Genomic DNA, 27847 nt, shown 5'->3' with positions numbered 1-27847 from the left:
TGACCAAATTGTATCTCCTTGTATACCGAGTCCCTATCCAGAGTAGAAGAGCCGTGGGAAGATAACTGCTTACAGCTGAACTTCAAAAGGAATGCTGTTGGGAATGGATGAAGGTGCCTGCCACCTGAGCACAAGGACCGGAGTGTAGGTCCTAGTGTCCACGGAAGAAGCATGTGTGGCAGCATATGTTCGCACTCCCTGGGGGGGGGGATTCCTGGAACTCACTAGCCACCCAGCCTAGTTGAACTGGGGGAACTCCAGGTTCAGAAAGAGAGACCTTGTCTCAAAAACCAAGGTGGAGAGCAACCGAAGAAGTCGTCTCCCCCATGGCAAAAGTGAGTCTCTACACGTTCATGGGCACATGCACACGTCATACAGACACACAAATGTTTTTATGAAGTCAACGGTAGCAAATAGCACACGGCTCTAGGAAGCAAAGGGAAGAGAACCCTCACTTCAGCAGAAGAAAACCAGCCGAGAAAGGCTGGACGAGGAACAGAGGTGCAAAGTCAGCCTTTTGTAACTACCGTTGAGATAAAGTGTAAGACAGGATACCATAGCCACAGAGTTTGGAACTGATGGCAGTGAAATCTGTATAGTTTTCAATGCACCCATTACCAAAAAGGAAATACATACTTCACAATGCAGAAACCTAGCAAACTCCACCCTGACCACGGTCAACAGCAACATTTACGGTAGTGGAGGTGGGAGAATATGTCATGACCCCTGGTATGCTGCACAAAGATACGCCCTTTCACCTATCGCCTTCCCAAAACTCCCAGTCACACATGTAACCCCCAGAAAACCAAGAAACACAAATTAAGAAACATTCTACGTAATCCCAGCACTCGGGAGGCAGAGGCAGGCGGATCTCTGTGAGTTCGAGGCTGGGCTGGACCAATAGCCTCCAAAACAATACAGAGAAACCCTGTCTCGAAAAACCAAAAAAAAAAAAAAAAAGAAAAAGAAAAAGAAACATTCTACGAAACACCTTTAAACACTACAAAAAGCAAAAGCGTTGAGGTCCTTCTGCAGTAAAGGTTAATCAAGGACCTAGAAGCCTTGCAAGATCCTTGAATGAATCTTAGACCCAGAAAAAGCAACGCCCTACTACACAGCATTGTTTCAGCCACGCTCTTCATATGTGAGGATGCTGTGGGTGACTGTCACTGATCTTAGGATACATAGTGCTGTTGCTGTGCAGGCAGCATCTTGTGGTCCATCTCTTATTGTGAAGCAGTATAACATATTTTTAAGATGTGTAAACACATTAAGTAAGCAGTGAAGTGGGTATGTGAAACTTGTGATGGTAGATCTTGACTGTCAACATCACGGGATCTAGAATCGTTGGGAAGGCAAGCCTCTGGGCGTGTCTGTAAGGGGCTTTCTAGCCTGGGCTAACTGGGGCGGAGAACTCACTGAATGTGGACGGCACCACCCATGGGTCAGGGTCCCAAACTGAATAAAAAGTGAGCTCCAGCGTTCATCTCTCTCTGCTTCCAAACTGAGGACATAATGTGACCAGCCGCCTCACCCTCCTGCCACCAAGCCCTTCCTGCCATGGTGGAATGCACCCTTGAACTGTGAGCCTGAGTGACCAACCCTTCTTTAAGCGGCTTTTCTCAGGCACGTTGCCACAGCAACAAGGATGGGGATCACTACATATGGTAAAATGTAAGGGCTTGGTTATCCAGTAAAGATGGCATAATACCCTTTGTACAGGTCTTAAAACATTTCTGAAGTTGGTTTTTTTTTCAAACTAGCAGCCAGAAGCCAGGGGTGTTGGTACACACCTGCCATCACAGCACTCAGGAGGTGGAGACAGGAGGTTCAGAAGCTCAAGGCCAGCCTGGGCTACATGAGACTCTGTCTCAAAACACAAAAACAAAAAAACAGTAGCAATAACAACAAAAACCCTTGGGGTTAGAAACTAATTCATGTCCTACCTCAAGCTTATATTTTTTAAGTGCATTTTTTTTTTTTGCACTGAGAGTTGAATTCAAGCTCCTGGTGGCTAAAAAGTTTTATAAAATCTAGCCCAGCCAGGGTCTCCCAACATGTCCCATCACCTTCCCTGTGACATACTATTCTACCTCTTTACTTCCAGCAGTAGGCAAGCACCTGACCTACTCACCATGGAGTCCTTCCCTGGGCTGGGAGGGCCCCTGACCTCATAGCTCATCTGTCCCTTCCTCTGCTTTCAGATTATATCCAAAAGACCAGCTTTCCAGACACATCTTACCACCACCACTCTCTGCAAGGGCCTCCACATTAAAAAAAACTAAAGTCTATCTAATCCCAGTGCTCAGGAGGCATAAGCAGGGGGATCTCTGTGAGTTTGAGGCCAGCCTGGACTACAGAGTGAGTTCTAGGACAGGTTCTCCAAAGCTACAGAGAAACCCTGTCTTGAAAACCGAAACAAACAAACAAAACAAAAACAAAAAAACCTAAGGTCTAGGTAGGTCCAACATCAATGATAAGCTGGTAAGCCCAGGTCCAAGCCAGACTGATAAGACAAGATTTCACATGTACTGTCTCATTGAATTCTACTACATCCACAGACTGGTTCTAGTGGCCTGTAAGATAGCTCAGTGAGTAAAGGCACCTGCTGATGACCTCATTTTGATCCACTGAGCCGTATTGTGGTATCCCTGCAAATTGTCCTCTGACCTCTCTGCATGCTTGCAAGCATACACACCACACCACACACACACACACCACATCTGCCACATATATACACACACCACTCACACACAACAAACCCCCCACATATACACACACACATACCACACACATACACACGCACACACACCACATGCACCTCAACCTCTCCACACACATACACACCACATACTCACTACCACACATATATCACCCCCACACATCAGACATACAGCATACCACACACACACCACCACCACACATACATTACAGATACCACACACACCACACACATCACACACATACCACACCAGACCACATATACACATACCACACACACATCATACACATAGATACCACATACCCACCTCACACACACACACCACATACATCACACACACAGAGATATATATACACACACCACACACATACATCATACACACAGATGACACATACACAAATAAATAAAATGCAAAGATAAAACCCTGGTTGCATTCTTCCTCTTGTTTGTGAAAATGAGAAATCAGAGTAAGTTGACTTCTCTCAAGGTCCCAGAACTGGGAGAAGCTGGAACCAGAATTCAACCGAGGCAGTCTGCTTTCAGAATCACAGCTCTGGAGAAACTGCCAGAAAAGAGCCAGAGTTTAGGGATGCCAAACCACCAGGCATCTCAAATGTCAGACTCTGAACCTGTCAGCCATGCCAACTCATTGAAGATATGTGGAGGAGAACGTGATCACGTGCTGTTTTAGGGATGAAGCCCTTCACAGACACACCAGAACTGATTCCTAGTTGAAGTTAATGGTGGGCAGCTTTTAAAGGAGGGTTCATCATGGCCTCAACCACCACCTATGTGTTTAGTTGACCTACGAAGGTCACCTATGTAATCTGTCGACAAGCATTCGCTAGCACCCTGTTGGTGTTCATTCCAGAGGAGGAGATGCCACACTGCTGTGACATATAGTATATGATATTTTCCCACTCATGTTCCCCCACTCCCTCCCCAGACTTCTATATTACACCAAGGGGCAGAAATTGCAAAGTAATTGATGGTAGACTCTGCCTTCCTAAAGCAAAACAGGAAGAGGATAGAGGAGAAAAAAATGACAAACAACTGAAATCAGGTCACCTGGGAAAACTCACATTGCCTTTTCATTGTGACTGTGCACATCGTGTTATAGCAGATACCATCCTGAGCCAGGAGGCCTAGGGTTGGGTACCCACAAGCCAGTCTCAACAGTTCCCACCAGCAGTGTCTGACTCATCCAGGCAGACCGCATCAATTCTTAATGAGCACACAGTCCCTGAAGTCCCAAGTACTTCTTTCCCGTGACTCCCTGGTTTCCTGCAGGATTGTTGTTCCAAATCCCTCACATCCTTCGGTCCCTACTTCTCAAAAGTCACTGACCCCTTTCCAGTCCCAGGTCTAGTCTGTGGCTCCCCATCCTTTCCTTTTCTTTCCCCCGTAACCTCTTTTTGTTCTTTCTGCCTCATCCCCTTCCTTCCTTCCTTCCTTCCTTCCTTCCTTCCTTCCTTCCTTCCTTCCTTCCTTCCTTCCTTCCTTCCTTCCTTCCTTCCTTCTCTCTCCCTTCCTCCTCTTTTCCTCTTGTTAATTTTCCTTCCCTCCTTTTCTTCCTCCTCCCTATTCCCTTCCTGTTTTTTCTCCTCCCCTCCTCCTGCCCCCATCCGCCCTAAGCTGGGGACTCACCAGGTGCAGGGCCAGTGGCAGCAGCAGCAGGAACAGCCACAGGTAGAGGTGGCAGCTGTTGGTGAATTTGCTATGCTCGGGGTCGTGGTACCAGCCCCCTGTGAGCGCGGCCCACACGCCCTGCCGGAGCAGCTGTAACACCTGGGACGCCATGCCCGCAGAGTCGGTCAGGGACCGTGTGTGCCCTGGGGCTCAGCACCCTGGGGCTCAGTACAATGATGTGCACAGGTGTGCTCCAGTCCTGCCCCCGCCCCCGCCCAACCCGCGACAGAAGCTGGACAGCGCAGACCGGTACAGCGCGGTGCTAGAGCCGGCCGGTGTTGCCGGGCAGGTGCGCGCCATGTCCGAGGGAAGGAGGATTTTCCCATCATGCTCCGCGACGGCTGCTCAAGGATGCTCCCTCGGCTCCGCCCTGTGCCCACCCCAGAAGGAGCTCGATCCCTCCCTCTCCTTTCTTGGTGGCCGCCTTTCTCGCTGAGTCTCCCAGGAGTGAGTTTGCAAGGTGTGAGAACCAGGAATGTTCCCGTGTGAGAGCCACAGATGGGAAACTCTTTGACTTTTGTTTTTGTTTTGTCACTTGAACCAAAAGGTTTGTCTAATCTCAAGGCCCAGGCTTGCAGCACTCAAAGCAATTTCCTCTGAGCCCCACCTGCGGGGTTTTGGTCCCTGTGACCTTGGCTGACTACAGACAAGTTTTACACTCGACCTGATCTGCTTGCTTCCTTCCGCTGACTGCATTTCCACTCTGACTTTTTCTCTTCCATCTCCAGTTACCCAACCGGCACACAGAGACGACAACTGTCGTTGTGAAATAATCTTTGATGCTTCAATTAGTCACTGGTGTTTTTATTTTACATCGCTTCATTTTATTCGTGAGGCAGGGTCTCCTCACTCTGTAGACTGAATTGGCTTGGAATGAATTGTGTGGCTCGGACTGACTTGAAAATTCATGGCAATCCTCCAGAGTACTGAGACTGCAGGCGCGAGCAACTGCATCTAGATCTCCATCTTTTTATATATTCCCTGAGCATAATACGGGATGGCAACCTACTAGTTCAACTAGGAGAAGAAAAGGAGAAAAGCAGATTTTTATGTGTGGCGCTAGGTGGCGCTAGATCGCTGCTATAATACAGGAAAGCCCATTCTTGAGGTATTGCTAAACAGGCAAGGATTAATAAACGGCAAATTTGATATAGCAGACAACTTGTCCGCTAAATGACGGCTCTAATTTTCACTTAAGTTTGTTCACGTCTCACATAGGTCAGCGTGTATTCTGTGTGTCATGTGGGGGATATTATTGTTTATTTTAGGTCTTGTATTTTCTTTCTTAATTTTCTATACAATGAGGGCCCCTGAAACTCAAGAGAGAAACAAAGGAAGTCCTGAGTTTCAATTGAATACGTTATAAAGAAGTAGGAAAAAGACTTTAAATAGTAAATAATATGCAGTGACCCTCAACTCCAAATGAAATTAAAAACCAAACAAAAACTAGCTTTCAAATTAAATCTTAGGAAACTGGCGTCTGCAGTTATAGAGAAAATAGTTGATGGACTCATTGTCCCCAAAGACAAAGAAAATACAAATAAAGCAAGTAAAACCAGCTGTCCCAGACTCCTGAAATGTAATGAAGCCACAGACCAAATGGAAAATCATCTATTACAAAATAATTAATCAAAGCAGCACAATGGCTGTCTTCCCCATCCCAGGGCCAGTGTCGTATGAAAGGATGCAGAGGACCATCATCAACACCGTGAACCACACAGAGGTGCACATGGCTCTGTTAGGGAAGCTGCTAAATAGGAGGATGCAAGACAAGCATGAACACAGTGTGTATGTTGCTCCCTTTGTCCTGACAGCTGTCTAAAAGGACAACTGCATAATGTAAAATCCTAAATCTGTGATCAGTGAAATGTCTCAGTGGCTTAAAGCACTTTCAGCTTCTGCAGAGTGCCAGAGTTTGGGCTCTGTAGGTTCTACTCCAGGGGATCTGACACCCTCTTCTGACCCGCAAGAGCACTGGGCATGGACTCATAATTACAGTCAGGACACCCATACACATAAGGTAAGAGTAAATAAGTCTTTTTTTTTTAAGTTACTTCTGAAGTTTTTAAGTCTTCAGTTACTAGGTACTTATCCACAGCCACTGAATCTGTACTCTGAGGAAGTGTGTGTGTGTGTGTGTGTGTGTGTGTGTGTGTGTGTGTATGAATATCTGTGTCTGTTAGTTGCTCCTGTTTGGCAAATTATACAGAGAAGAAATAATTAGTTTCAAAGCAAAATACCAGACCCTTGAATGACCTCAGAGTGCATAAGCTGATTCCATAGTGTGAGTACCCCTCTCACACGGAAAGTGACTACAATGCAAATGCTCTCATGTCTATTGTGTTGGGTTACCAGAGTGTGTGGGATCCCTTTGTAATGACAACTAAGCCCTGTTCAGTGATTACATGAAGCAGTGAGAATAAAGCAGACTTTGAAATCAAGAAGTAAGAAAAGACAACAAGCCTAAGGAAAGCAGTTGGGAGGTTTTAAGGAGTGTGGATTGACACACCAGAGGAGACCCCCTCAGAAATAGAAAGTAAACACACAGGTCAAGTGTGCTCTACGAGGTGCTGGGGCTGTAAAATAAGTGAATCAATACCTAACCTCAGCAGAGATAGGATAAGCCTTGAATGCACTGGGATGGGGGTGGGGTAACACAAACGGGAAAAAGACACAGAAAGAAGACACAAGAAAGATAGAAAAAGATTAGAGATATGTAATTAAATGCAAGGACAACGCTATTCTTCGGAAGTATCTTGAAGACATGTTAGCTGGAATCCCTAAAGTGGAAGTGTGGGATTGGAGAGACGGCCCAGCAGCTGAGAACACTTCCTGTTCTTTCAGAGGATCTGAGTTCAGTTTCCAGTACCCACATGCTGACTCAACAGTCTCCAACTCCAACTCCAGGGGGTTTGGCCTCTGAGAGCACTGTACACACATGCACACACACGAATACAGAAAAATAAATATTTTAGAAGGAAAATGCAGCAAACAAGTGTAAGCAGTGGTTACACGTCTAGCCTATGTCACTATTTTCCCAGTATCCCACACCCCTGATGCTTTCAGAATAATAAAAGTAGCAATAGCATCCAGAAAAAAAATCAAGAAGGCTATATCATAAAGCTGACCGCCACAAATATGGCCACCACCAAACTGACCACCACGAAATTGATTGGCATAGCGTTGACCCACCTTGGCTTTGGGCCTATAATGTTCTTATAGGAAAAGCAGTGAATATTGAGGCCAGAGGCAAACAGCTACTGGTATAGATTCACACTGGGTTACACCAGGTGTGCTCCTGTGTATTACAAGGGCTGGCAAGGTTAACTAGGCTTACTGGAGTGTTCTGAAGAAATGCTAGGTATTAGTTTGAAGATGGAGAAAAAGATGGCTTCATGGATAAGCTTTGCATCATTGGCAAGTGCTGCATGTAGAAAACAGTGCTTGGATTTTGAGTATTTCTCTCAGAGCCTCAAAGGGTTTTTCATTTGTTCTCATTAATCCCTATGGTCAACATGTGCTTGAGGGAGGGCATGTTGATAGCCTCCTCTTGTTTGTTGAGACATGTTTTTGTGTAGCCCCGGCTGGCCTCAAACTATCTATTAGCCAAGGATGGCCCTGAACTGCTGATCTCCCTTCTTCTGCCTGTTGAGTGCTAGGATTACAGACGTGAGCTGCCATGCCTGGCCTTTGCAGTGCTGGGGATCAAACCATGGCTTCCCAAAGTTAGCAGAGTACGTATTCCACCAACTGAGTCACGTGCCCGGCTCTTCCTCCTGTGTCTACAGATAGATTTAGAACACAAGTCAAAGTTCTCTAAAAAGATCTGTGGTATAGTCTGACTCTTGTTGCATCTAGTCTAGTTGAAGGAATCCACTCTCACCTCAAAGATCTTATATTTGGGGAAACCCTCAATTTTACCAAGTGAGTGATAGAAACAGGCCAGACAATAAGTATGAGCAAGCAAAACAGGGAAATAGTCCAGTTTTAGGACCTTGTAAAGAATCAGTCATTATGCTTGAAAACAGTCAAGGACATTATAAATAAAATTCAATAAAAATTAAAGGAGCAGCTGGCAGGTGGGCAGACTGGTGTCAGAGTTGAGCCCAAGGTTATGAGCACTGTGGTTCTGCACCTGAAGGGATATCAGCAAGGGTGGAAGGATGGCCTTGGCTTTCTGGATGCCTTCAGCCTTTCACACTGTAGCAGTTTAATGAAGTGGTCCATTGTTCCTTTCCCCAGCCTTGTAGTAATCTGTAACTACAAGGCTCTCTATCTGCAGGGCTGCAACTTGGCCCCAGGGATTAAAGTAACAGAAATCTTACAATTCACGATGATTCTGTCTCAGGCAGAGCGCCAGCTGAAACCGAGAATAAACAGTAACCTGATCCACAGTCTGCACTCAGCAATAGATGCCAGTAACTAGCTGCTGTTACTGTTATTTTTATTCGTTTAACTCCACATCTTTAAACATGTGAGAATGGGGGGGGTGGCAAGAGCATAGCTAAATCACAGTCTCTCAAGGCAGTAGAAAAGAGGCATGCTGCTTCACAATTAGCTTCTGAGAAACCGAGGCCTCCAGAAAACAGCAGCATCAGCACCACCTTATGGTGCTGTTTCTTTCGCTGGGCACGTGCTCGAGTCTTGCCTTCTGCATGAGGCCACTCTCCTCTGTCTGCACTTTTGAAGGCCACTGGCTCCTGTTTACCTCCTCTAATTATTGTTGAGCCATCATTCCCTGATGCCTTTCCTATGTTTAATCTAGGCATGGTAGCAAATGTCCGGAGAATGGAGGCAGAAAGATCAGGAGTTCAAGGCCAGTTGTGACTACATGATGAGTTTGTGGCTAGCCTGAGATGATTGAGAAAAGCAGAGGGGAGCGGAGGGGAGGGGAGGGGAGGGGAGGGGAGGGGAGGGGAGGGGAGGGGAAGGGAATAGGTTTAATTTGGTGCTGTGAATATATTTCAGTAGTGAAGAGTCAGCCCAGAGTGAACAAGACCCTATGTTCAGTTCCCAGCACACAAATACATTACTAAATACTACATTCTTGTGCATAAATAAGTTCTAATCCATGATATATTCATTTGTCCTGTTTGTCTTTCATGTAGTCTTGGTAAAATACAAGTTCTGCGATGTCTGGCACTTTGCCTCATCACCTGTCCCATCTGAAGCACCTAGAGAGTGCTGTGGCCCTGTGTGGTAGTCAGCCATGTCCTCCCATCTGCCGGTCTTCTCTGTTACAAACAATGTTAGTGTATTTGCTTGGTTTTAAGTGTAGCATTGTCTACAGTAAATAAGAATGCTGATGACAAAGGGATGCATGTTCTAATTAGACTCCAGATACACAATTTATTTTTTGAACAAAAGTCTCATGAGAGATGCATCAGTGGTTAAGGGCAGCTCTTGTAGAGGACCTGGGTTAGATGCCTAGCACCCACCGGGTCCCTGGCAATCATCTATAACTCCAGTGCCAGGGGATTTAACACTCTTCACCTCTGAGGGCAGCAGGCACACAAGTAGTGAGCAGATACATGCAGGCAAAAAATATTCACATAAAATTAAAAAATATTCATTCACATAAAATTAAAACATATTCATACACATAAAATTAAAACATATTTATACACATACAATATTCATAAAATTAAAATTAAAGCACCATGGCTTATCTTATTTGTTCAATGCTAGGCATTGGATATAGGGCCTTGTGCATATCAGAGAAGCACTGTATCACCGAGGGACATCTCCAGCTCTTAGCAAAATGGTTTTAGATGTAATGTACCCTAGGGCCTTGGAAGTCCCCTTCCCAACTTTTCATCTTAACCATCTTGGGAATAGTTTTAATTTAGTTGGAAGAATAAAAATAATCTTTGATTCAGGAACATGTACAAAGTATAAGCAAGAAAACACACAGAAAGAAATATGCTGTGGATTTCCTGTTCTAATAAATAATAGGGTCTACCCTAACCAAAACTAACAGGAAAATAATGCCACCATTTCTTAGCACAGATCAAGGCTGTGGCTTGTAAAACTCAGTGAATGTTTGAAACAGCCGCATGGGAAACACTGCTGCTCCACTGTGTTGCAGAGGAAGAAATCAAGGGGCAAAGATGGGGTTTTCTACAGCACTTACTGACCAAGCCAGGAGCAAAGATGGGGTTTTCTACAGCACTTACTGACAAAGCCAGGAGCAAAGATGGGGTTTTCTACAGCACTTACTGACAAAGCCAGGACTGGATCTGCTATCAGACCACTGTTCACCACAGGACTGTGTCCCTGCTCATGATGGGTCATACTAAATTATAGCATAGAGGTGAAACACCACACACACACACACACACTCACACACACACTCACACACACACTCACACACACACACACACACACACACACACTCACACACGCGCGCACTGGGTCTCAGGCTGTCCACATATTCAGAAATAAGCTCAAGATGGACTGTTTCTGGCAGTTACATAGAAGTTAGCATTCCTCAGGAACCTGTGAAACAGGTTTTCAGTCCCCAAGAAGGAGTCATGTCCCTGACCTCTGGCAGAAGGGACATATGGCTCTCCAACTGACATATACCTGTGGCATCCATCAGTGTATCAAAACCCTTGCTGTTCTCCAGGCTCCCTCAGTATCACAAGTACCTGTTATACACAGCAAAGTCTATACTTGCATCCTAGACCTCACCTCCTTGTCCGCACTCCTCTCCTAGCTACTAGTCCACTGTATAATTTTCTCTCCCTTCTGCCCCTCCCTCTCTTGATGTCCTCCTCTCTCTCTACTTCCTTCTATACTTTCTCTCTGGCTCTCTCTCTCTCTCTCTCTCTCTCTCTCTCTCTCTCTCTCACACACACACACACACACACACACACACACATACACTATGTTCTAGTCTCTGTCTCTTGCTATCTTGATATCTTCACCATTCTCTTTCCACTTCCCTGTGTCCTGTCTGCTTTATTTTTTCTCTGCTCTGGATTCTTCCAGATGCCTCTGGATATTTCTTGTTCACAAAACCAACTTCCTCCTAATAATGTAGAGGCCATGTCAACAGCCCCCTGGCATACATCACACACACACACACACACACACACACACACACACACACACACACACACATACACCCTACAGCTCCCAGATGGGCTCCAAGGTGGGCAATGCCAGCTGGTGTTTCTGAGTTTTAAAGCTGTCTGTCAACATTACTTTCCTCCTGAAGTTAGCCACAGGACCCAGCAAAGGCAATCCCACTGAACTGTCACCTTCCTGCAACTCTGTTTTCTGAATAGAAAAATAAAAGGAAAAATGAGTGTTGTACATAAGCAAACATTTTGCTATCCATATCAATTTTTTCAGGGTAAAATTACATTTGGGGTATGCTTGTATACACATGCAAACATGCGCCCATACGTCATGTACGCATGCGGAGGTCTGAGGACAACATGAGGGGTCAGTTTTCTCTGCCACCATTTAGACCCCGTGGATTAAACATGAGCCATTATGCTGAGCCATCTTACTGGCCCATTTTTCCAGATTTTAAAACACTCCCTCCTGCCCCTAGGTTTTGATGAAATACTTTTCTTATTCCTTGGCCCTCTCTGGCTTCTAGTCTCTCCTGGAATTCAAACACAGACTCAGTCATAAAGTTGCCTCCCCTCTGGTTTCCTTCCTCAGCTCTTTCCAGGCAAGCATCTGTCCCTGCCACCGAGTGGCATTAGAGCTGGCAACAGCAGGTTTCCAGGCTGCTCCTGTTTGCATTCTCTTTCCATCACCGACAAGGGCTCACTCACATTCCCTCTGTCCCATTAGAAACTCTTGTTTTGAGGGTGGTCAGCTCTCTTGGAATCTCAGTGCTGACTGTCCTGTGACTAGGAACCCAGGTCAGGCCAACATATATATGACGCTGCTTGTCACTGACACCTGGTCTTTTACTGCTTTACAACCTCCTATGACCCTCAAGACCTGTGTTTATCTTTAGAGTTATTTCCTCATGGCTTTAAATGTTGACCCTCTCAGATCTCAAAGTCAAGGATAATTCATTTTCAGTCTCCATTTCTTCACCCCTTCCATTCTTGGTGTGTGGTTTTGAGACAGGGTGTCTCATTGCCACCTCTACTATCCTGGAACTCATGTTTCTCTTGCCCCCACCTCCCAAGTGCTGGGATTGTAGGTGTGCCTCCATGACCAGGTCTTCACTTGTTTGTTTGGTTTCTTTCCCCCATACACCCATTCCACACCACAGGAACAGATTTAAGTTTTTTCTTTTTTAGTATTTCATGCCTGTGTGCCTAAGTATATGCCACCATGTGCATGCAGTACCTGCAGAGGACATAAGAGGGCATCAGATCCTTAGAGCTGGAGTTGCAAGGCAGTTGCAAGTGAGTGTTGGAAACAACTCACATTCTCTGGAAGAGCAGCCAGCAATCTTAACACTGAACCATCCTCCAACCCCACAGAAGTTTCCTTTTTAGAGGTTAAGCTCTCCCTTCACTGGCAACACTCCCTCCTCTTCCTCTGTAGGACCCTGGTTCTTCTCTGAGTGAGAGTCGATGACAGAGAAGCTCTTCACTGTAGTGACTCATGGAGTTCCTACCAGACAAGAGACTGCAGTGGAAGTAAGCTGTGGAGGGGGGTAAAGTCACTTCTCACAAGTCTCCATGCAAGCCTTTGCCATCAGACTCCTATCCTGGTGATTTTGTTTCATCCTTGTGCCAATACAGTTTCCACAACCTTTTCTCTCAGGGTGCTTCACGTTAAACTTAATCACCTGAGTCTTGACTTAGTTGCTTGTAGGTGAAAATCCACACTCCTTGTTGGAGGCAGAAGGCAACTGCAGTGTAAATATTAGAAACGCAGAGAAGTTAGGGCTGAAGAGATGACTCAGTGGGTAAGAGCACCTGTTGCAAAAGCATGAAGACTTGAGTTTGGATTCCCAGGACACAGATAAAAAGCCCGGTGTAGCCATCTCTGTGACACGAGTGTATTATAGGGAGATGAGAGCATCCCTGGGGCTTGCTGACTGCTGACCTAGCTCCAGGTTCAGGGAGAGATTTTATCTTACAGGCATAGGACAGAGAAAGGTGATATCAGATGCCCTCTTCCATTCTCCACACACAGCACACTAAAAACTATTACATAAAATAATATACATAAAAATAATAGAAAGCATGTTTGTGAAGGGGGTCCTGGCAGACATCTCCTTGCTCTGTTAAGAAATGCCGAGCTTGGCTGCTGGCACACACACTCCTAATCCCAGCAGTGTTCAGGAGGCTGAGGCTGGAGCATTGCTGTGAGTCCCAGGCCAACCTGGGTTCTAAAGTGTGTTCAAGGCCAGCGGGGGCTACATGAGAAAACCCTGCCTCCAAAAGAAAATATTAATATTGGTGCCAAACACTACTTGAGAAGTGCTATGCCATAAGCACTCCAGGCTCTTCACAGTCACCCTATGAGGAAAGCACCAACCACTGCCGTTAACATTTTGCCGATGAGCAGATTCAGACACTGAAGAGGAAGTAGAAACAAAGCAAATGGCCTTAGACGCTTTAGCATGAAGGCCATCCTTCCCCGTCACTGGTCAAAACACCCAGGCTTAGCACATTCTGCCCATTTCCTGGGATGATTTTGTGACTGTATTCTCCATTTGGTTTAAGCTTCCTCAGTTGCATGCAGCACCCTGGCAACCTGAAGCTCACAGGGGCCAGCAAGGGAGCTGAATGAAAAAGGAGATGGAAAGGAAAAGGCATGATTAGGTATGGTGGAGGAGAAAGCTTGTTACAGATATGTGGGAGGGCAGAGGCAGAGAGAGACGTGTGGGAGGGGCCAGGTGCACATGACCAGCTGAGCTGGGCCACGTGGGAGAAGGGAAGGAAATGGAGACACAGGGAACCAGGTGCAGCCAACGGGCAAAGTGTGGGTAACCAAAATGTCTGGATTATATAGGGAAGAGTAGCTCAGGTACCCAGGGCTGGAGAGTTCAGGGTAGGAGGTGGGGGTAGGCAAGCGAGGAGGACCCTGTAACAGGTAAGCAGTGAGAACAACGGGACAACTTGGCAGCCAGTGTCCCCCTTGACTTGTGAAAGGCACCTCAGCCGCCATGAGTCGAGGTTTTGAAATGTAACTATAGCCTACATCAGAGCTGGTAGGTGCACCGGACTACTCGTGACCCGTGGATCCCTGGCATCGCAGAGCTGCAGGCACAGGAACTATCAGCTTTCTGGATTATGAGACTGTGGCTCGCCTCACTCGGGCATCTGGAGACTTTCCATATCTGCAGCCTGGTGAGACCAAGTACTCCTGGTCCAGAGATGAGCGTCTGTTGCTGGGATGACCTGCCACTTTCTATCAGGAGCGCAAGGATGCAATTCTCTTCATCTTCCTCTTTTCACAGTGGAGTCCAACCATCCTCCTGCACTAACATATCTAACTTTCCGGAAGTCTAAGAGGTCCTAAGCTTGCTCCGCCCTCCGGGCCACGTGAACGCGGCATTCCTAAACCCCGGAGGGCTGGCCGGACGCTGGAGGGCGGGCTCAGAATAGGACACAAATGGACCGGAAAAGAATGACAGTTTGGGGGCGGGGCCAGAATGGACCTAGAAAGCAGGTGCGGGACCTTTAGGGCGGTTGAGGGGACCGAGAGACCTAGAAGACCGGTGGGACCACTTTAAGTAATGTAATTGTGCGGGTTGGGCAGATCCTGGAGTCAGGCGCTCACGGGCCGTGTTCACATTCCTAAAGGACCTGTTGACGGTGACCCCCGCGTGAAGATTCAGGGTTGCTAATGAACTCAGAGTGGAGGGAAGGGCCAAGAAGGCTGGCACCAGGGCGAAGTAAATGAACCTTGAGGTGTGGCTCCAGGAGCACCAATGAACTTGGGAAGGGTGAGCGGGTGGATCCAGGGGCGCCAATGAACTTGGAGAATGAAATTAGAAAGGAAGGGCGGGCACCAGGGGTGGAACCAGGTAGGCTTGGAGGGAGGATCCAGCCCTATCCGGGAGAGCAGAGTTGCAGGGACAGAAGTAACCACTTGGCGGAATGGAAATACAGGGGGCGTATCAGGTCCAGGAGGAGGGTTCAGGTCAGACTCCTGGGCTAGTTTCAGGGACTAAAGAACCCGGAGGGCGGGACGGGCACTAGGGAGGGACTAATGGACCTAGAGGGTGGATACCAGGGGTAGAGAACCTCGGCGGAGATAGAGCTGGTACCAGAGAGAACCTGGAGGACTGAGTGACCAAGGAGGCGGGACTTGGGGGGGTGCTTCAGGGAGTGCATGGGAGTCCACGGCAGGCTCAGTACTGGCGTCTGAGCCAGCCTCAGAAGGAAAGAGCTAGCCAAACAAGAGCCCGAGCCGAGGCCACAGCCCTTGGGCAGTAGGCGTGACCTCTGTTGTCCCGTTCAATCCCTGCACCCATTCCCTGGTGGCTTGGACCGATGAAGCTCATCGTTGGAGAGCAGGGAAACTGAGGTGGTGACTACGGCAGTTCGTCCACTAGAGACCCTTTCAATCGCCCCTGTGGCGCTGCCTGGAGCCGAGAGCATGGCAGAGACGCCACTGTCCCCGGTCCGTGGAGACTCGGGGTGCTCTTCATCCGGGATGTGGGCCGCACTTTACGACTACGATGCGCGCGGCGAGGACGAACTGAGCCTGAGGCGCGGTCAGCTGGTGGAGGTGCTGTCCCAGGACGCCGCAGTGTCAGGCGACGAGGGCTGGTGGGCCGGCCAAGTGCAGAGGCGCCTGGGCATCTTTCCCGCCAGCTACGTGGCGCCGTGTGGCCCGGTGCCGTCGCCTGCGTCGCCCCCACCGCGTCCCTGCTCACCGTTGCACGTGGACTTCGAGCGCCTGGAGCTCAAGGAGCTGATCGGTGCCGGCGGCTTCGGCCAGGTGTACCGCGCCACTTGGCAGGGTCAGGAGGTGGCGGTGAAGGAGGCACGCCGGGACCCTGAGCAGGACGCGGCGGCGGCGGCCGAGAGCGTACGGCGCGAGGCGCGACTCTTCGCTATGCTGCGGCACCCCAACATCATTCAGTTACGGGGTGTGTGCCTACAGCAGCCGCACCTCTGCCTGGTGCTGGAGTTCGCGCGCGGCGGGTCACTCAACCGCGCTCTCGCAGCTGCCGCTCCGGATCCCCGAGTACCAGGCCCGCGCCGCGCACGCCGCATTCCCCCGCACGTGCTGGTCAATTGGGCAGTGCAGATAGCCCGCGGTATGCTCTACCTGCACGAAGAGGCTGTGGTACCTATTCTGCACCGAGACCTCAAGTCCAGCAACAGTAAGTGAGGCTAGCCCCAAGGGAAGGGGGTGCCAAGAGCAAAGAGGAGTGTCTGCCCAGGACTCTGAGAGCGGGAAGACAGGCACTGATTTAAAGTTCGTGCTCACCCTGGCGTTATTTCCTTAACTTGGGCACCTTTTTAAAAGACAGGGACAGACTGGCTTGCAGATAAATTCTTGTTACTCTCTGGACCTTCAGGAAGCCGCAGGGAGCGTTTGTATGTCTGTGTAGGTCTCCCAACTGGCTTGTACAGTACTAACCTTAAGCCTGCTGGCCATCATCACCCCGTCTCCCCATTTCCTTCCTCTCACTGTGAGCATGGCTTCTTGGTCTTGGTCTTTCCCCTAACCTTACCATTCAGATGTCTCTGAATACGCAACATTTTGGAGGAATCTTTTCTGCAAATCAGAAGTGCTCATTTGAGTCGAGAACAAGTGCACGGATCTTGTACAGTACAGGAAATCTGAAATACCTGGTTGGTGTCAGTTACCTTATCTATATTTTCCAGGTGTTAGCAGAGAGCTGACATGTGATCTAAACACAAATCCTATTAAGATCTGCTGTGTAAGCAAACTAGAGAGGGTTGCTTTTTCCCTAAGGAAGATCCCTCCCTAACCCCCCAGTGAAACGGAATCCCTTGCAAGACTAAAGGATTCAGTCAGAGCTGGTGCTGACCAGCCAGTGTTGCATGCCCATCATGAACCCTGCTAGGACAGGATCTGGCTGGAAGGACGCCAGTGTCTTCTGCAGAGAGACGGTGGCCAGGGGAATGAATGGCACTTTTCTTATATGCTAGCATGGATTTCCTTTTGCTAGCAAATCCTTCAGTACAGAAGCGTACTTGAAAGTTCAAACATATTCTCTCCATTATGTAAATTATGAATAAACTGAACGTTGTAGCTATGTGTGAGCATTGGATGGCCCTCAGTCCCTTCCCCCAGCCTATCTAATTTAGGTCTCAGCTGCCCCAGTGATGAGTGGCAAAGTCTAAGGAAGCAGGTCATGAAGAAGTAATGGTGTCACTGCGTGTCTCAGCTGACCGTGTGAAAGTCCCTGGAGTGATTTGCTTTAAGAACTGTGTCATACTAACATGCAACATTTTTTCTTTTGTGTGATATATTTACGTATGTCCAGGTGTGCATGTGTGAGGGAGTGCATGCGTGTGCTCCTGCATGAGAAGGCCTGAAGTAAACCTCGAGTGTCATCCTTAGGTACCTTACACGATTTTATTGAGACAGAGTCCCTCACATCCCTGGAATTCACCAGATTTGGCTAGGTTGACTGGCCCATTGAGCCCCATGGGTTCTCCCGCCTGGGCCTCCCCACTGCTGAGATCATAAGAGTGTGCTGCCAGACTGGGCCTTTTCTGTGTGTTCTGAAGATGGAACTCAGGTCCTGTCCTTGCACTTGCACAGCAAGTGCTTCATTGACTAAGCCCTTCCCCTGCACCAGAGCATCATCTGTAGGAGCTTATTTATGTACTTCATGCTTGGTAGTGTCTACTATCAATCCGTTCTCAGTTCGTAAAGTGTGTTGTCATTGAGAACTGAATATATGTAGCCTGCTGCCACAGAACGAGGTAAGACTCCACCTGCCCTGAAAGTCTGCCCCTGGAGGGCCCCTGCAGAACAATGACAGTACATCATACCACCCCCTCCTCTGCAGGGGCTTCATGATAACGCAGAACATGACATTCTGTAAGTTAATTCTGCCCAAGTTAATGCTCAAGATGCACAAGCCCTTACACCCAAGGTCTGAGGCTGTGGATACTGCTTTTTGCATTGAACCCAGTCTGGTTTGGCAGATCCACTCCTCACTTCGTTTGTGGGTGCAGTTGCAAACACACACATGTGGAGACCAGAGAACAACCTCAGAACTTTTTCATTCTTTCGGTACCTTTTACCTTTGGACTGAGACAGGATCTCTGATCTAGAAACTTGCTTATATTAGGCTAGGCTGACTGACTAACGAACCTCGAGATTCTACCTGTTTCTTTCCCTGTACCGGGATTACAAGCAGGCACCAGCATTCCCAGCTTTTCACATATGGGTTCTAGGACTCCCAGGCACAGATGATTGCAAGCAAGTGCTTTACTGTCTGATCTGTCTCACTAGTACTGGCTCAGTGCATCCCGAGGGTCACACCACATGTTCACAAGCAGTGCACATCTGTTAGGTGTGTGCAAAGCACTGGAGGGCATGGGAATCCTTGCTTACACACTTTCACATAAAAGTGAACTTGTAAAGAAGTCCTAATACTTGGAAATCGTTTTTAAGGTAGGAAGTTACATGCTTTCTGTTCGCACCAGTCAGCCTTAGACTGCTGCACGTCTGGGAGACACTTTGTTCTTGGGGGGATGTTCCTCCCAACTTAGCTTTGGAAAATTGCTTGCCTTCAGAACAAATAGCGAAGCATCTTAGGGTATTTTTATTTTCTTTAAAGACGGAAAAGTCTTCCTTCATTTTAAAATGTCACAATTGTAAGCAGCAGGTTTCTCTCAGTTCCTAGGGTGCTTTCTTAACATGGGGCTCCATCTCTGGCACCCCAGAAACTGGTCATGGTGGCAAATCCTTGTAATTCCTGCACTCTGAAGGTAGAGACTGGAGGCTCAGAAGTCCAAGGCTGTCCTAAGATACATACTGAGTTTGAAACCAGTTTGGGCTATATGATACCTTGTCTCAAAACACTAAAAACCTTTTTTTTAAAAAACACTCTAAATGAATTAGTTAGCTAGACACTAGATTGGTCAAAGATTTGTTGTGACGTTACCATAATTATTAATTACTTAATTAAAATGAAAAGAGATATTTGGATGTGGCTTACAATGTTCAAATCACAATGAAGCCCACAGAGTTCCATCCTTGATGTCTGCTTTATCTGTTTAGTGAACAAATGGCTTCAGCAGGTTTTGTTTGACTGCATTATTTGCTGATGGTGGTAGTGAGTTATTGACTTCAACAGGGCTTTGAGTCAATATTAGGCTATTATTTCACTCTGCAGTCAACCAACATGACTGACTGAATGGTAGGGGAGGACTTATACCCAGTCTGGGGGCAGGGATTGCTGCTTAAACAAATGCTTGAATTTATTGAAGAGTCTACACCTTTTTCTTCCTCTTCCTCTTCTTCTTCCTCCTCCTCCTCCTCCTCCTCTTCTTCTTCTTCTTCCTCTTCCTCTTTCTCTTCTTCATCTTCATCTTCCTCTGACAAGGTTTCTCTGCAGAATTGGAAGTCTTGGAACTCACTCTGTAGACCAGGCTGGCCTCGAACTCATAGAGATCTGCCTGCCTCTGCCTTCCAAGTGCTGGGATTAAAGGCATGGGCCACTATGCCAGGTGATTATATACCTTTTGACAGATGTTCTTTTCTAGTGTGTTTAAAGTCTTATTGCTTCTTGGGGACTTGTCTGTGATGAGGTGCCAATGGCAACTTTGGCCCTCTCTGACTGATAGCTACAAAGTGAAAAGCTGCAGGTGTGTGTGTGTGTGTGTGCGTGCGTGCGTGCGTGCGTGTGTGTGTGTGTGTGTGTGTGTGTGTGTGTGTGTGTATAGGCCAGAGCTCAGCTTTAGGTGTCATTCCTCAGGATGCTATTGCCTTGTTTTTTGAGACAAGGTCTTGCCTGTTTGGCTAGGCTTGCTGACCTGACCATCTAGCCCTAGAGGTCTGGCTGTCTCCACTTCTTCAAACTCTGGTCCTTACATTTGCACAGCAAGTACTTCTCACCCCCCCCCCCAACAAGCCATGCCCCATGCAAACCCAAAGTTGCAGGTTTTGAGTTTCATGGTGGTAAAGAAATGCAGGGCCCTGAGACTCCTACGGAGCACAGCATTGCTGGCTGAGCTGTCTGTCAGTCCTTGTGCGTTGCTGGAGTATGAAACAAAACAGTTTTGAGGAACCATGGAAACTGCCCCCTGCTCCATAGGGATGGAGCCCAGGGTCTCCCCAGAAATTTCTTAGTCACTCCCTGAGCTGTATCCTCATACCTCCTTCGTTTTTTATTCTGAGACAAGGTCTGGCCATTTAGTGCTGACTGGCCTTGAAAGAATTCTGTATCTCAGGCAAACCTTGAACTTTCAAATCCCAGCATCCTGAGCAACTGGAATCATAGATCTGAGCCAGGAGACCCAGCAAGTTTTATGTATACATTCAGAGAAGAGAAAAAGACCAAACAAAACACCTTGTGCTCCAGGACACATCTAAATCTCCTTGGCCCTTTCTGGGTCTCAGGAACACTGTGGCAAGGCAAGGGACACCGGCAGTGTTTCTGTTGTCAGAGTTCGATGAGTTAGTGTTAGCATGCCTGCCAGGTAATCAAGCTGGTGAGAGAGAGAGAGAGGGCAGTGATGGAGGAGATGGAACCGTCTCAGAGCAGGGCCACAGGAAGCTGGTGAAGCATCCTGGAATGGAGAGCTTGAGATCAGGTGCACATGCCTAGACCTGTGGACTCAGGGAACTCTGATGCCTCTGCCTGGGAGCCTAGGAGAATTCTGTGCCCAGAACTGGTGTGATCTGACTTGTGTGTTTGTTTACTTATTGTATATATGTATTGCCATTGCTGGCTGGAACAAGGGCTAGCAAGTGTGCTGTGTAAGAGCTTTACCGCTGGACTGTATCCCCAGCCCTGACTCACGTTTTTATTGACTAGCCCGTGAGCAGAAGGGACCAAGGTAGGCATGAGGCGAGCGAAGGCTGTCATTGCTCTCCCATGAAAATGCCTTCCAGGAGTCTAGGGGTGATACCTGAGATACACAGAGGAGTCCTTGCTTGCTCACATGAACACATGAATGTTTAACATTACTGGAATCAAGGATCAGTCCATTTACTTAAGGCCACTCAGATCTGAATTCGTTTATTTTGTTTTCTGAGACAGAGTCTGATGTATAACATGCTGGCCTCACCTCTGTAGGTAGACAGGGATGACCATGAACTCCTGATCCTTCTGCCTCTACTTCCTGAATGCTGGGATTATAAGCATGTGCCACCACACCCCTTTATGCAGTGCATGGGTGGGATGGATCCCAGGGCTTCCTGCATGCTAGCCAAGCCCTCCACCAACAGAGCCACATCTCCAATCCTGGATTTGAATATATCAGTATCAACTCCTGGTGGCTGAGTGACCAGGGTCAAGTTACAGGGCACCTGATTTTCGGACGCTGTGTACAGAAATCCTTTCTTGGAGACTGACTCAACTCCTATGGGGAAAAATCTGTTCCCTGGTTCTTAACACTTCAAAGGCAGTTGGGTAAACATTACTGTGGAGGCAAATAGCACTATAAGGAACAGTAGTAGTTACAGGTGTGGCTGGATGGAAAGACCGGGATGGAGTTGGTGGGAGGAAATGCTTCCAGTGTGGCCAGGCACTGAGCCTGGGTGCCACGCAAGGGGTTGTGTGCATAGAGCTGAGGGACCAAGATGCCATTGTCTGTCAGAGATTGCTGGGATAGCAGCAGTAAAAAGAAAGTGACCCGCAGACATCAGCTTCACACACATTGTGTATAATGTACGAATAAACCACTGTCTGTTTTGATTTTTTGATTCCCTGGAGACTTGGAACATATTCGTATGGGATTTGGTATGTACGGGTATTTTGATTGTGTGTATATCTGTTCACCAGGTGCATACCTGGTACCACTAAAAGCAAAGGGGTTGTCAGATCCATGAAACAGGAGATACAGATGGTCTTGAGTCATCCTAGATGCTAGAATCAAATCTGAGTCCTCTGGAAGAGTAGCCAGTGCTCCTAACCCCTGAGCCATCTCTCCAGTTCTCACTGTGTGTGTGTGTGTGTGTGTGTGTGTGTGTGTGTGTGTGTGTGTGTGTGTTGTGTGTTTGTGGTCTGAGCATCTGTCCACCTTGGTTTTAGCTATTTTGTGCTTGTTTGTTTGTTTGTTTGTTTGTTTCTCGGGACAGGGTTTTGCTATGTTGCTTTGGAGTCTGTCCTGTAACTTGCTTTGTAGACCGCACTGGCCTCAAACTCACAGAGATCCATCTGCTTCTGCCTCCCCAGCACTGGGATTAAAGGTGTGTGCCACCACCACCCTGTTTGGTTTTAATTTTTGAGGATCTCTCATCTACATACACTTTACCAACGGAGCTGTCTTCCCCAGCCCCTAGCTTGCTTTCTATAATAGGTGCTTCCACTGTTAACTTACTGAGCTGATAGAAATGTGAACGGTTTTCCATGATAGTGGAATACTGTTGCAAAGGCTTATCTCATGCATTTGTTTTTTGAGCGATATATGCGAGTGTGCGGGGGGAGTCTATTTTAGTTAGCTGTATCTGGGTTTTCTTTACAGAAGTCTGTCTTCTTGTACCTAGTAAACACATTCATTCATTCATTTACTCATTCACTCATTCTTCATTCATTCATATACAGGGCTATTTATTGGCTGTATGTTAGGTGTCCAGGCTCTTTGTTCTCTGTAAGTTCCTCCTCCTAGTGCACGAGACAGACATTAAATAGATTGGCTGGTAAATGATGTTTAGCCTGAGTGCTTAGGCTGGGAGGGAGATGATGGTCAGGTATGGTGAGTTCATGCTTAGAATATTAGGATTTGGGAGAATGAGGCAGGAGGATTGCTGGGAGTTTGAAACCACCCTGAGCTACATGGTGAATTTCATGTCAGCCTGAGCTATATACAGTGTAAGAGTCTGTTTCTAAACAAAACAACAGCAAGAAAGCTGGGCATGCTAGCACAGGCAGGTTAGCCAGCCCGGGCTACAAAACGAGACCCTGTTTCAAGGAAAGCAAGGAGAATGCACATTTGTTATGGTGAGCAGTAATGTTCCAGATTGTCCTTCCAAAAGAGCCGGCTTTTAGAAAAGTCCTGAGTCTTGAGGAAGTGTCTGGAAAGAATCACGGTCTTGTGGAAAGTGGAGGAAGCTATGTCAAGGTTCTTAGCAGGAAAAGGACATGATGGGGGGGTGAAAAGGAGAAGAGAACACCTGTCCAAACCCTCAGGGTCACAGGAGGGTTTGAACAAAGCTGTGTGTAGTCTCATGTTGTCTTGTGTATGTTTCCAGTTCTTTGAGTGTCACAGGCAACAGTTTGGGAGCAGATGTAGAGGGCCCTGGTTGGAAGAATCCCTGAGTCAGAATGGGGAGGCAGGGAGGGGCATCAGAAAAGCCAGGGGTCTGAGGTCTTTTGGGGAGAGGGGGATGCAAGCAGGAATAGCTTGGAGGTGAATCAAGGTAGGGAAGGGGTTCTCTAAGGCCAGCAGAGGTGGGGCTAGGGCTAGGCTTCGGGGAGCAGTGTGCTTAGCTCCAAGGACACCTGTGTGGCTGTAATTATTTTTACAGCCTCTTGCTTTGTGAATGGGGTGTGACTCTTTCTCAGGAGGGCAGAGGTGAGTGGTTTTACACTTGGCAGGTGATATAAGGTGAGAACTTATGGTAATTTCCCCTCCTCCCGACCAGTCCTCTTTACAGTCTAGGTTATTTGGTTACCAATTCAGCCAACAAAGACACAACAAAACACATGAAAATGCCAGGTGCAGTTGCCATGCTCCCAGCATCCACAAGGTGGCTCCAGTTCCAGGGGATCTGACTTCCTGTTTGGGTCTCTGAAGGCACTGGAGAGGCACATGGTGCACATTATGTACATTTGGACAAAAGCACTTGCACATACAATAAAAATAAATCTTTAGAAGAAAAAAGAGAACCTTCCAGTTAAGTTAGGGGGAAGGCACCAGGAAAAAGGGCTCTTTATAGATTTTTTTCAATACTGAAGCAGGATCCAGTTGGAGTGAAAAATTTGTGAGTTCAGAGAGCCTGAAAGGATTCCTGACACCTAAAAAGTCCTTGGAGCCTGGTTTATTGTCAGAAGGTTTTCACAAAGTGGGCAGGTGCTAGGAGGTGGGGACACAGAGACAATGCTGTGGTTTTTATTTTGTTTTAAAAATTGCAATGACCCTCAAAACCAGAATTGTTAGAACATGGGGTTCATGTGGGGAATAAAGAAAGCGTTGGAAAGATCCTGTCAAAACATGGCAAAAGAGAGTCAAGTCAGAGCCAGGCCCTTCTTCCCTGGCTCAGGGAACGAGGTGCGAGGTGGGAAATGGATTGAGATCAGAAGAAATACAAGTGTGGTAAATGTAGACCCCGTCCTTCCACTCCATACCAGTGCCTCCTACTGTGTGCAAAATGGACATCCATCAGCTGACCTTGTGACCCTAGAGCGAGATCAGTGGTGCCTGTAAATGTGTTCTACTTTGCTCCTTTTCTCCACTTGTTGATTTTTTAAAATAATACATTCCTAGTTAAAGATTAATTGAGGCCCATCTGTCTCAGAATGGAGGCTGGATCAGTGACCCCAGAAAACAGAATGGGTGTGCTGTAATTGCTTTAAAAAAAAAAAACATGCTTCATGCCAAAAATCTACAAAGGCGAAGATGCAACTTCAGAGAGGCTGGAGGACTCTCCGTCTCGTGGTTGGGTGGCTGGCCAAGGGCCAGTCCCGGTGCTGAAGAATGGAGCGCACAGACAGGTCAGAGAACTCTTGCTGCAGTCTCAGATGAGGTTCTCAAAGGCCCCCAGCTCAACTGCTAAGGAGAACGAATATTTCTGAGGCCAGGAAGCCCACCTGCTTGATGCGACTCTATCCAGACGTCCAACCCTATCTACGGCGGTTCCTATTCTGAGGGACCGGAAGTGGAAGTAGGGTCCAGCCTGTGTGCACCTGAAACCTGGCGAGACCTGGAGGGATGCCCGGGTCTAATTTACCTGTTGAGGTGGCAAGTTGTGGTTTCGGTCACATTGCCCAAAAGATAAGGAATGTCAGGAATTCTGCCATGCCAGTTGGAAGCGGAGTCCCACACAATGGACCTTTTATGGAGCCCCGGCCTACAGTTGGTACTGTGGTGTTATTTTAACTTGTTTCGTGTTGATCCGGAGTGTGCAGTGCCAGTTGCTAGGGGAACTTTGGACCTGGGGAAAGAGAGGCTGGCTTCTAAACTGTGGCAGGACAACACTAGCACGGGCCACCCTCCTGCCAGGAAGGAAGCTGGCTTGCTGCTGGCCAGAGCCTAGTTTTTTCTCCTAGTTGCTCTCCTGTGTTGTGGAATTCACACTCTGACCTTCACATGTGATGTGGGTCTGGGGAAGAGTGACTTCTTATCATCGATATCAAATCCAGATAAGACCCTTAGGGAATGAAGTGCTTATTTTGTCTCATAGTCCAGGAGACAGATCCACTTGGCCATGATGGAGAAGGCACAGCAGCAGGAGTGTGAGGCAGCTGGTCACTTTCTGTCCGTGGTCAGAAGTGGGGCCGAGCTCTAAAGCCTGCTCTCCCCATCCCCCAAACCGGTAACGTATTTCCTCCAACTAGGCTCCACCTCCTGGAAGTTCTACAACCTTCCAAAACAGTGCTCCAGTTTAGGATCAAGTGCTGGGGTCATTTCTCATTCAGACCACATTCTCCTGTCCACTTGTTACAAGAATGAGATAATGAATGGAAGAGAGTTCATCCATGAAATCGGTTTTACAGAATGGCAAGCCATTCCATCCCTGGGCCTTTGTAGAAGAAGGATCATTATTCCTTGCAAATGAAGTTAGTGATAGTGTAAGGGTAGAAATGGAAGCTGGTGAGGGAGCTAATCATTGGTGCTTGTTTCTGTGGTTAAGAGTACCCACTGAAGCCGGATGGTGGCGGCGCATGCCTTTAATCCCAGTAGGCAGAGGCAGGCAGATCTCTGTGAGTTCAAGACCAGCCTGGTCTACAAGAGCTAGTTCCAGGACAACCTCCAAAGCCACAGAGAAACCCTGTCTCGAAAAACAAAAACAAACAAACAAAAAGAATACCCACTGAAGGAATTAGGGGCTACATCTCTTTTTTTTTTTAAAGTAGGATTTATTTTTCTAAAATTCACAAGGACAAAGTAGGCTTTTAGCTTCCAGGGAGGTACTGTTCAAGCACCTGTCCAGTCAGCAGGCGTCTTTGGTTGCCTTGCCTTCTTGGAACAACATAACATGGATGGAGGATGTCAGAGATCTCCATTCAGGCACTCTGCACATAGCCCTGGGATCTTGGGTGCCATTTTTAGGCTATAAACTGAAAGTTCTAATTCTTCCCTGACTGACTGGCTTCTTAAGAGCTGAAATGTGTGGAAACAGCCCTGCTCAGCAGGAGATAACTAGTTGTTTTTTCACTCTTCGAATGGGTGATACATTGTTGATGGAGACTAGCCCAGCATATATGGAGGCATACAGAGTTCAGTGTTGCCGTGGGAACTTGGGGGAGTGGTGAAACCATTTCTGAAGTTAAATTTTATATGTATTTGCATAGAGAAGTATTAGGTAAAAGAACAACTAACAGCCCAGCATAAAAGATGGGCAGGCATCAGCAAGCACAGGCTGAACCTCTACCTCTGATGGTTTGCCTTCTGAATTCCCCATTTCATGAAGTCGAGGTATCTCACAAATGATCTCCATGGGTTCAGATGTTTGTGAGAGTTTTGCAGAAGATGTTTGATAATGAGCTATGTTAATATGTCATCTATTGGTGGCAATCTCTCGTGCATCCAGCAGGAAAGACACTCTGCTTTGATTAGGATGGAATTTCTTGGAGTGAAACGTTTATTTTTCTTGTCGTGTTGTCTTTGATAACTGATCGTAGCTGAGATAGCTTGGTAAAAGGCTCTTGCCTCTAAGAATAATTTACTTTCTGCTGAAGCTGTATTGCGCTGGAAGGTTTTCTTAAAACTTCACCTGGTCATGACTGCACACTGCTGTAAGTTAAACAAAGTGACAGAAGACAAGTTCATCCTCCTTGACTCTGGTAGCTACCATGAGATTGTTTTTTTGCTATATTTATTTTTTGCCTAAAAGAGTTGGCAATGTTATGTTCACACTTCACACTTCAATGAAAAATACACTTTCCTTGTTTGTTTTTTGTTTTTTGAGACAGGGTTTCTCTGTATTGTTTTGGAGGCTGTCCTGGAACTCTCGATCTGTAGACCAGGCTGGCCTGGAACTCACAGACATCTGCCTGCCTATGCCTCCTGAGTGCTGGGATTAAAGGCGTGCGCCACCAATGCCCAGCTGAAAAATTTAAATCTACTTTTCCCTTCTGAAATCAGTCCTTTTGCTTGGAAGTTGGGGCGTGGTTTCCTTGTCAGGCTCAGCACTGTGACTTCCTGTTGAAATAGAACAAAAAACACAGAACTGACA

General features: G+C 47.3%; 2 protein-coding genes across 6 annotated transcripts in view; one reads left to right on the top strand and one right to left on the bottom strand.

The window, feature by feature from the left end:
* Positions 1 to 4712, bottom strand: part of Pcnx2 (pecanex 2) — a 173913-nt gene extending 169201 nt beyond the window's left edge. For all 4 annotated transcript variants that reach the window (XM_005064691.4, XM_013122036.3, XM_040755299.1 and 1 more), the window contains exon 1: positions 4370 to 4712. In XM_005064691.4, coding sequence (XP_005064748.1) covers positions 4370 to 4522 — 153 coding nt within the window. In that variant the 5' untranslated portion in view covers positions 4523 to 4712. The remainder of the gene's footprint in view (positions 1 to 4369) is intronic.
* Positions 4713 to 14290: 9578 nt separating this feature from the next.
* The window catches only part of Map3k21 (mitogen-activated protein kinase kinase kinase 21), a 36423-nt gene continuing 22866 nt past the window's right edge, over positions 14291 to 27847 (top strand). For both annotated transcript variants that reach the window (XM_005064692.4, XM_021230646.2), the window contains exon 1: positions 14291 to 16679. In XM_005064692.4, coding sequence (XP_005064749.1) covers positions 15947 to 16679 — 733 coding nt within the window. In that variant the 5' untranslated portion in view covers positions 14291 to 15946. The remainder of the gene's footprint in view (positions 16680 to 27847) is intronic.

The sequence above is a fragment of the Mesocricetus auratus genome, unplaced genomic scaffold (genome assembly GCF_017639785.1).
Source record: "Mesocricetus auratus isolate SY011 unplaced genomic scaffold, BCM_Maur_2.0 Super-Scaffold_100013, whole genome shotgun sequence".
NCBI lineage: Eukaryota > Metazoa > Chordata > Mammalia > Rodentia > Cricetidae > Mesocricetus > Mesocricetus auratus.
Note: the sequence above shows the minus strand (reverse complement) of the source record. Positions and strands in the feature narration are given on the sequence as shown.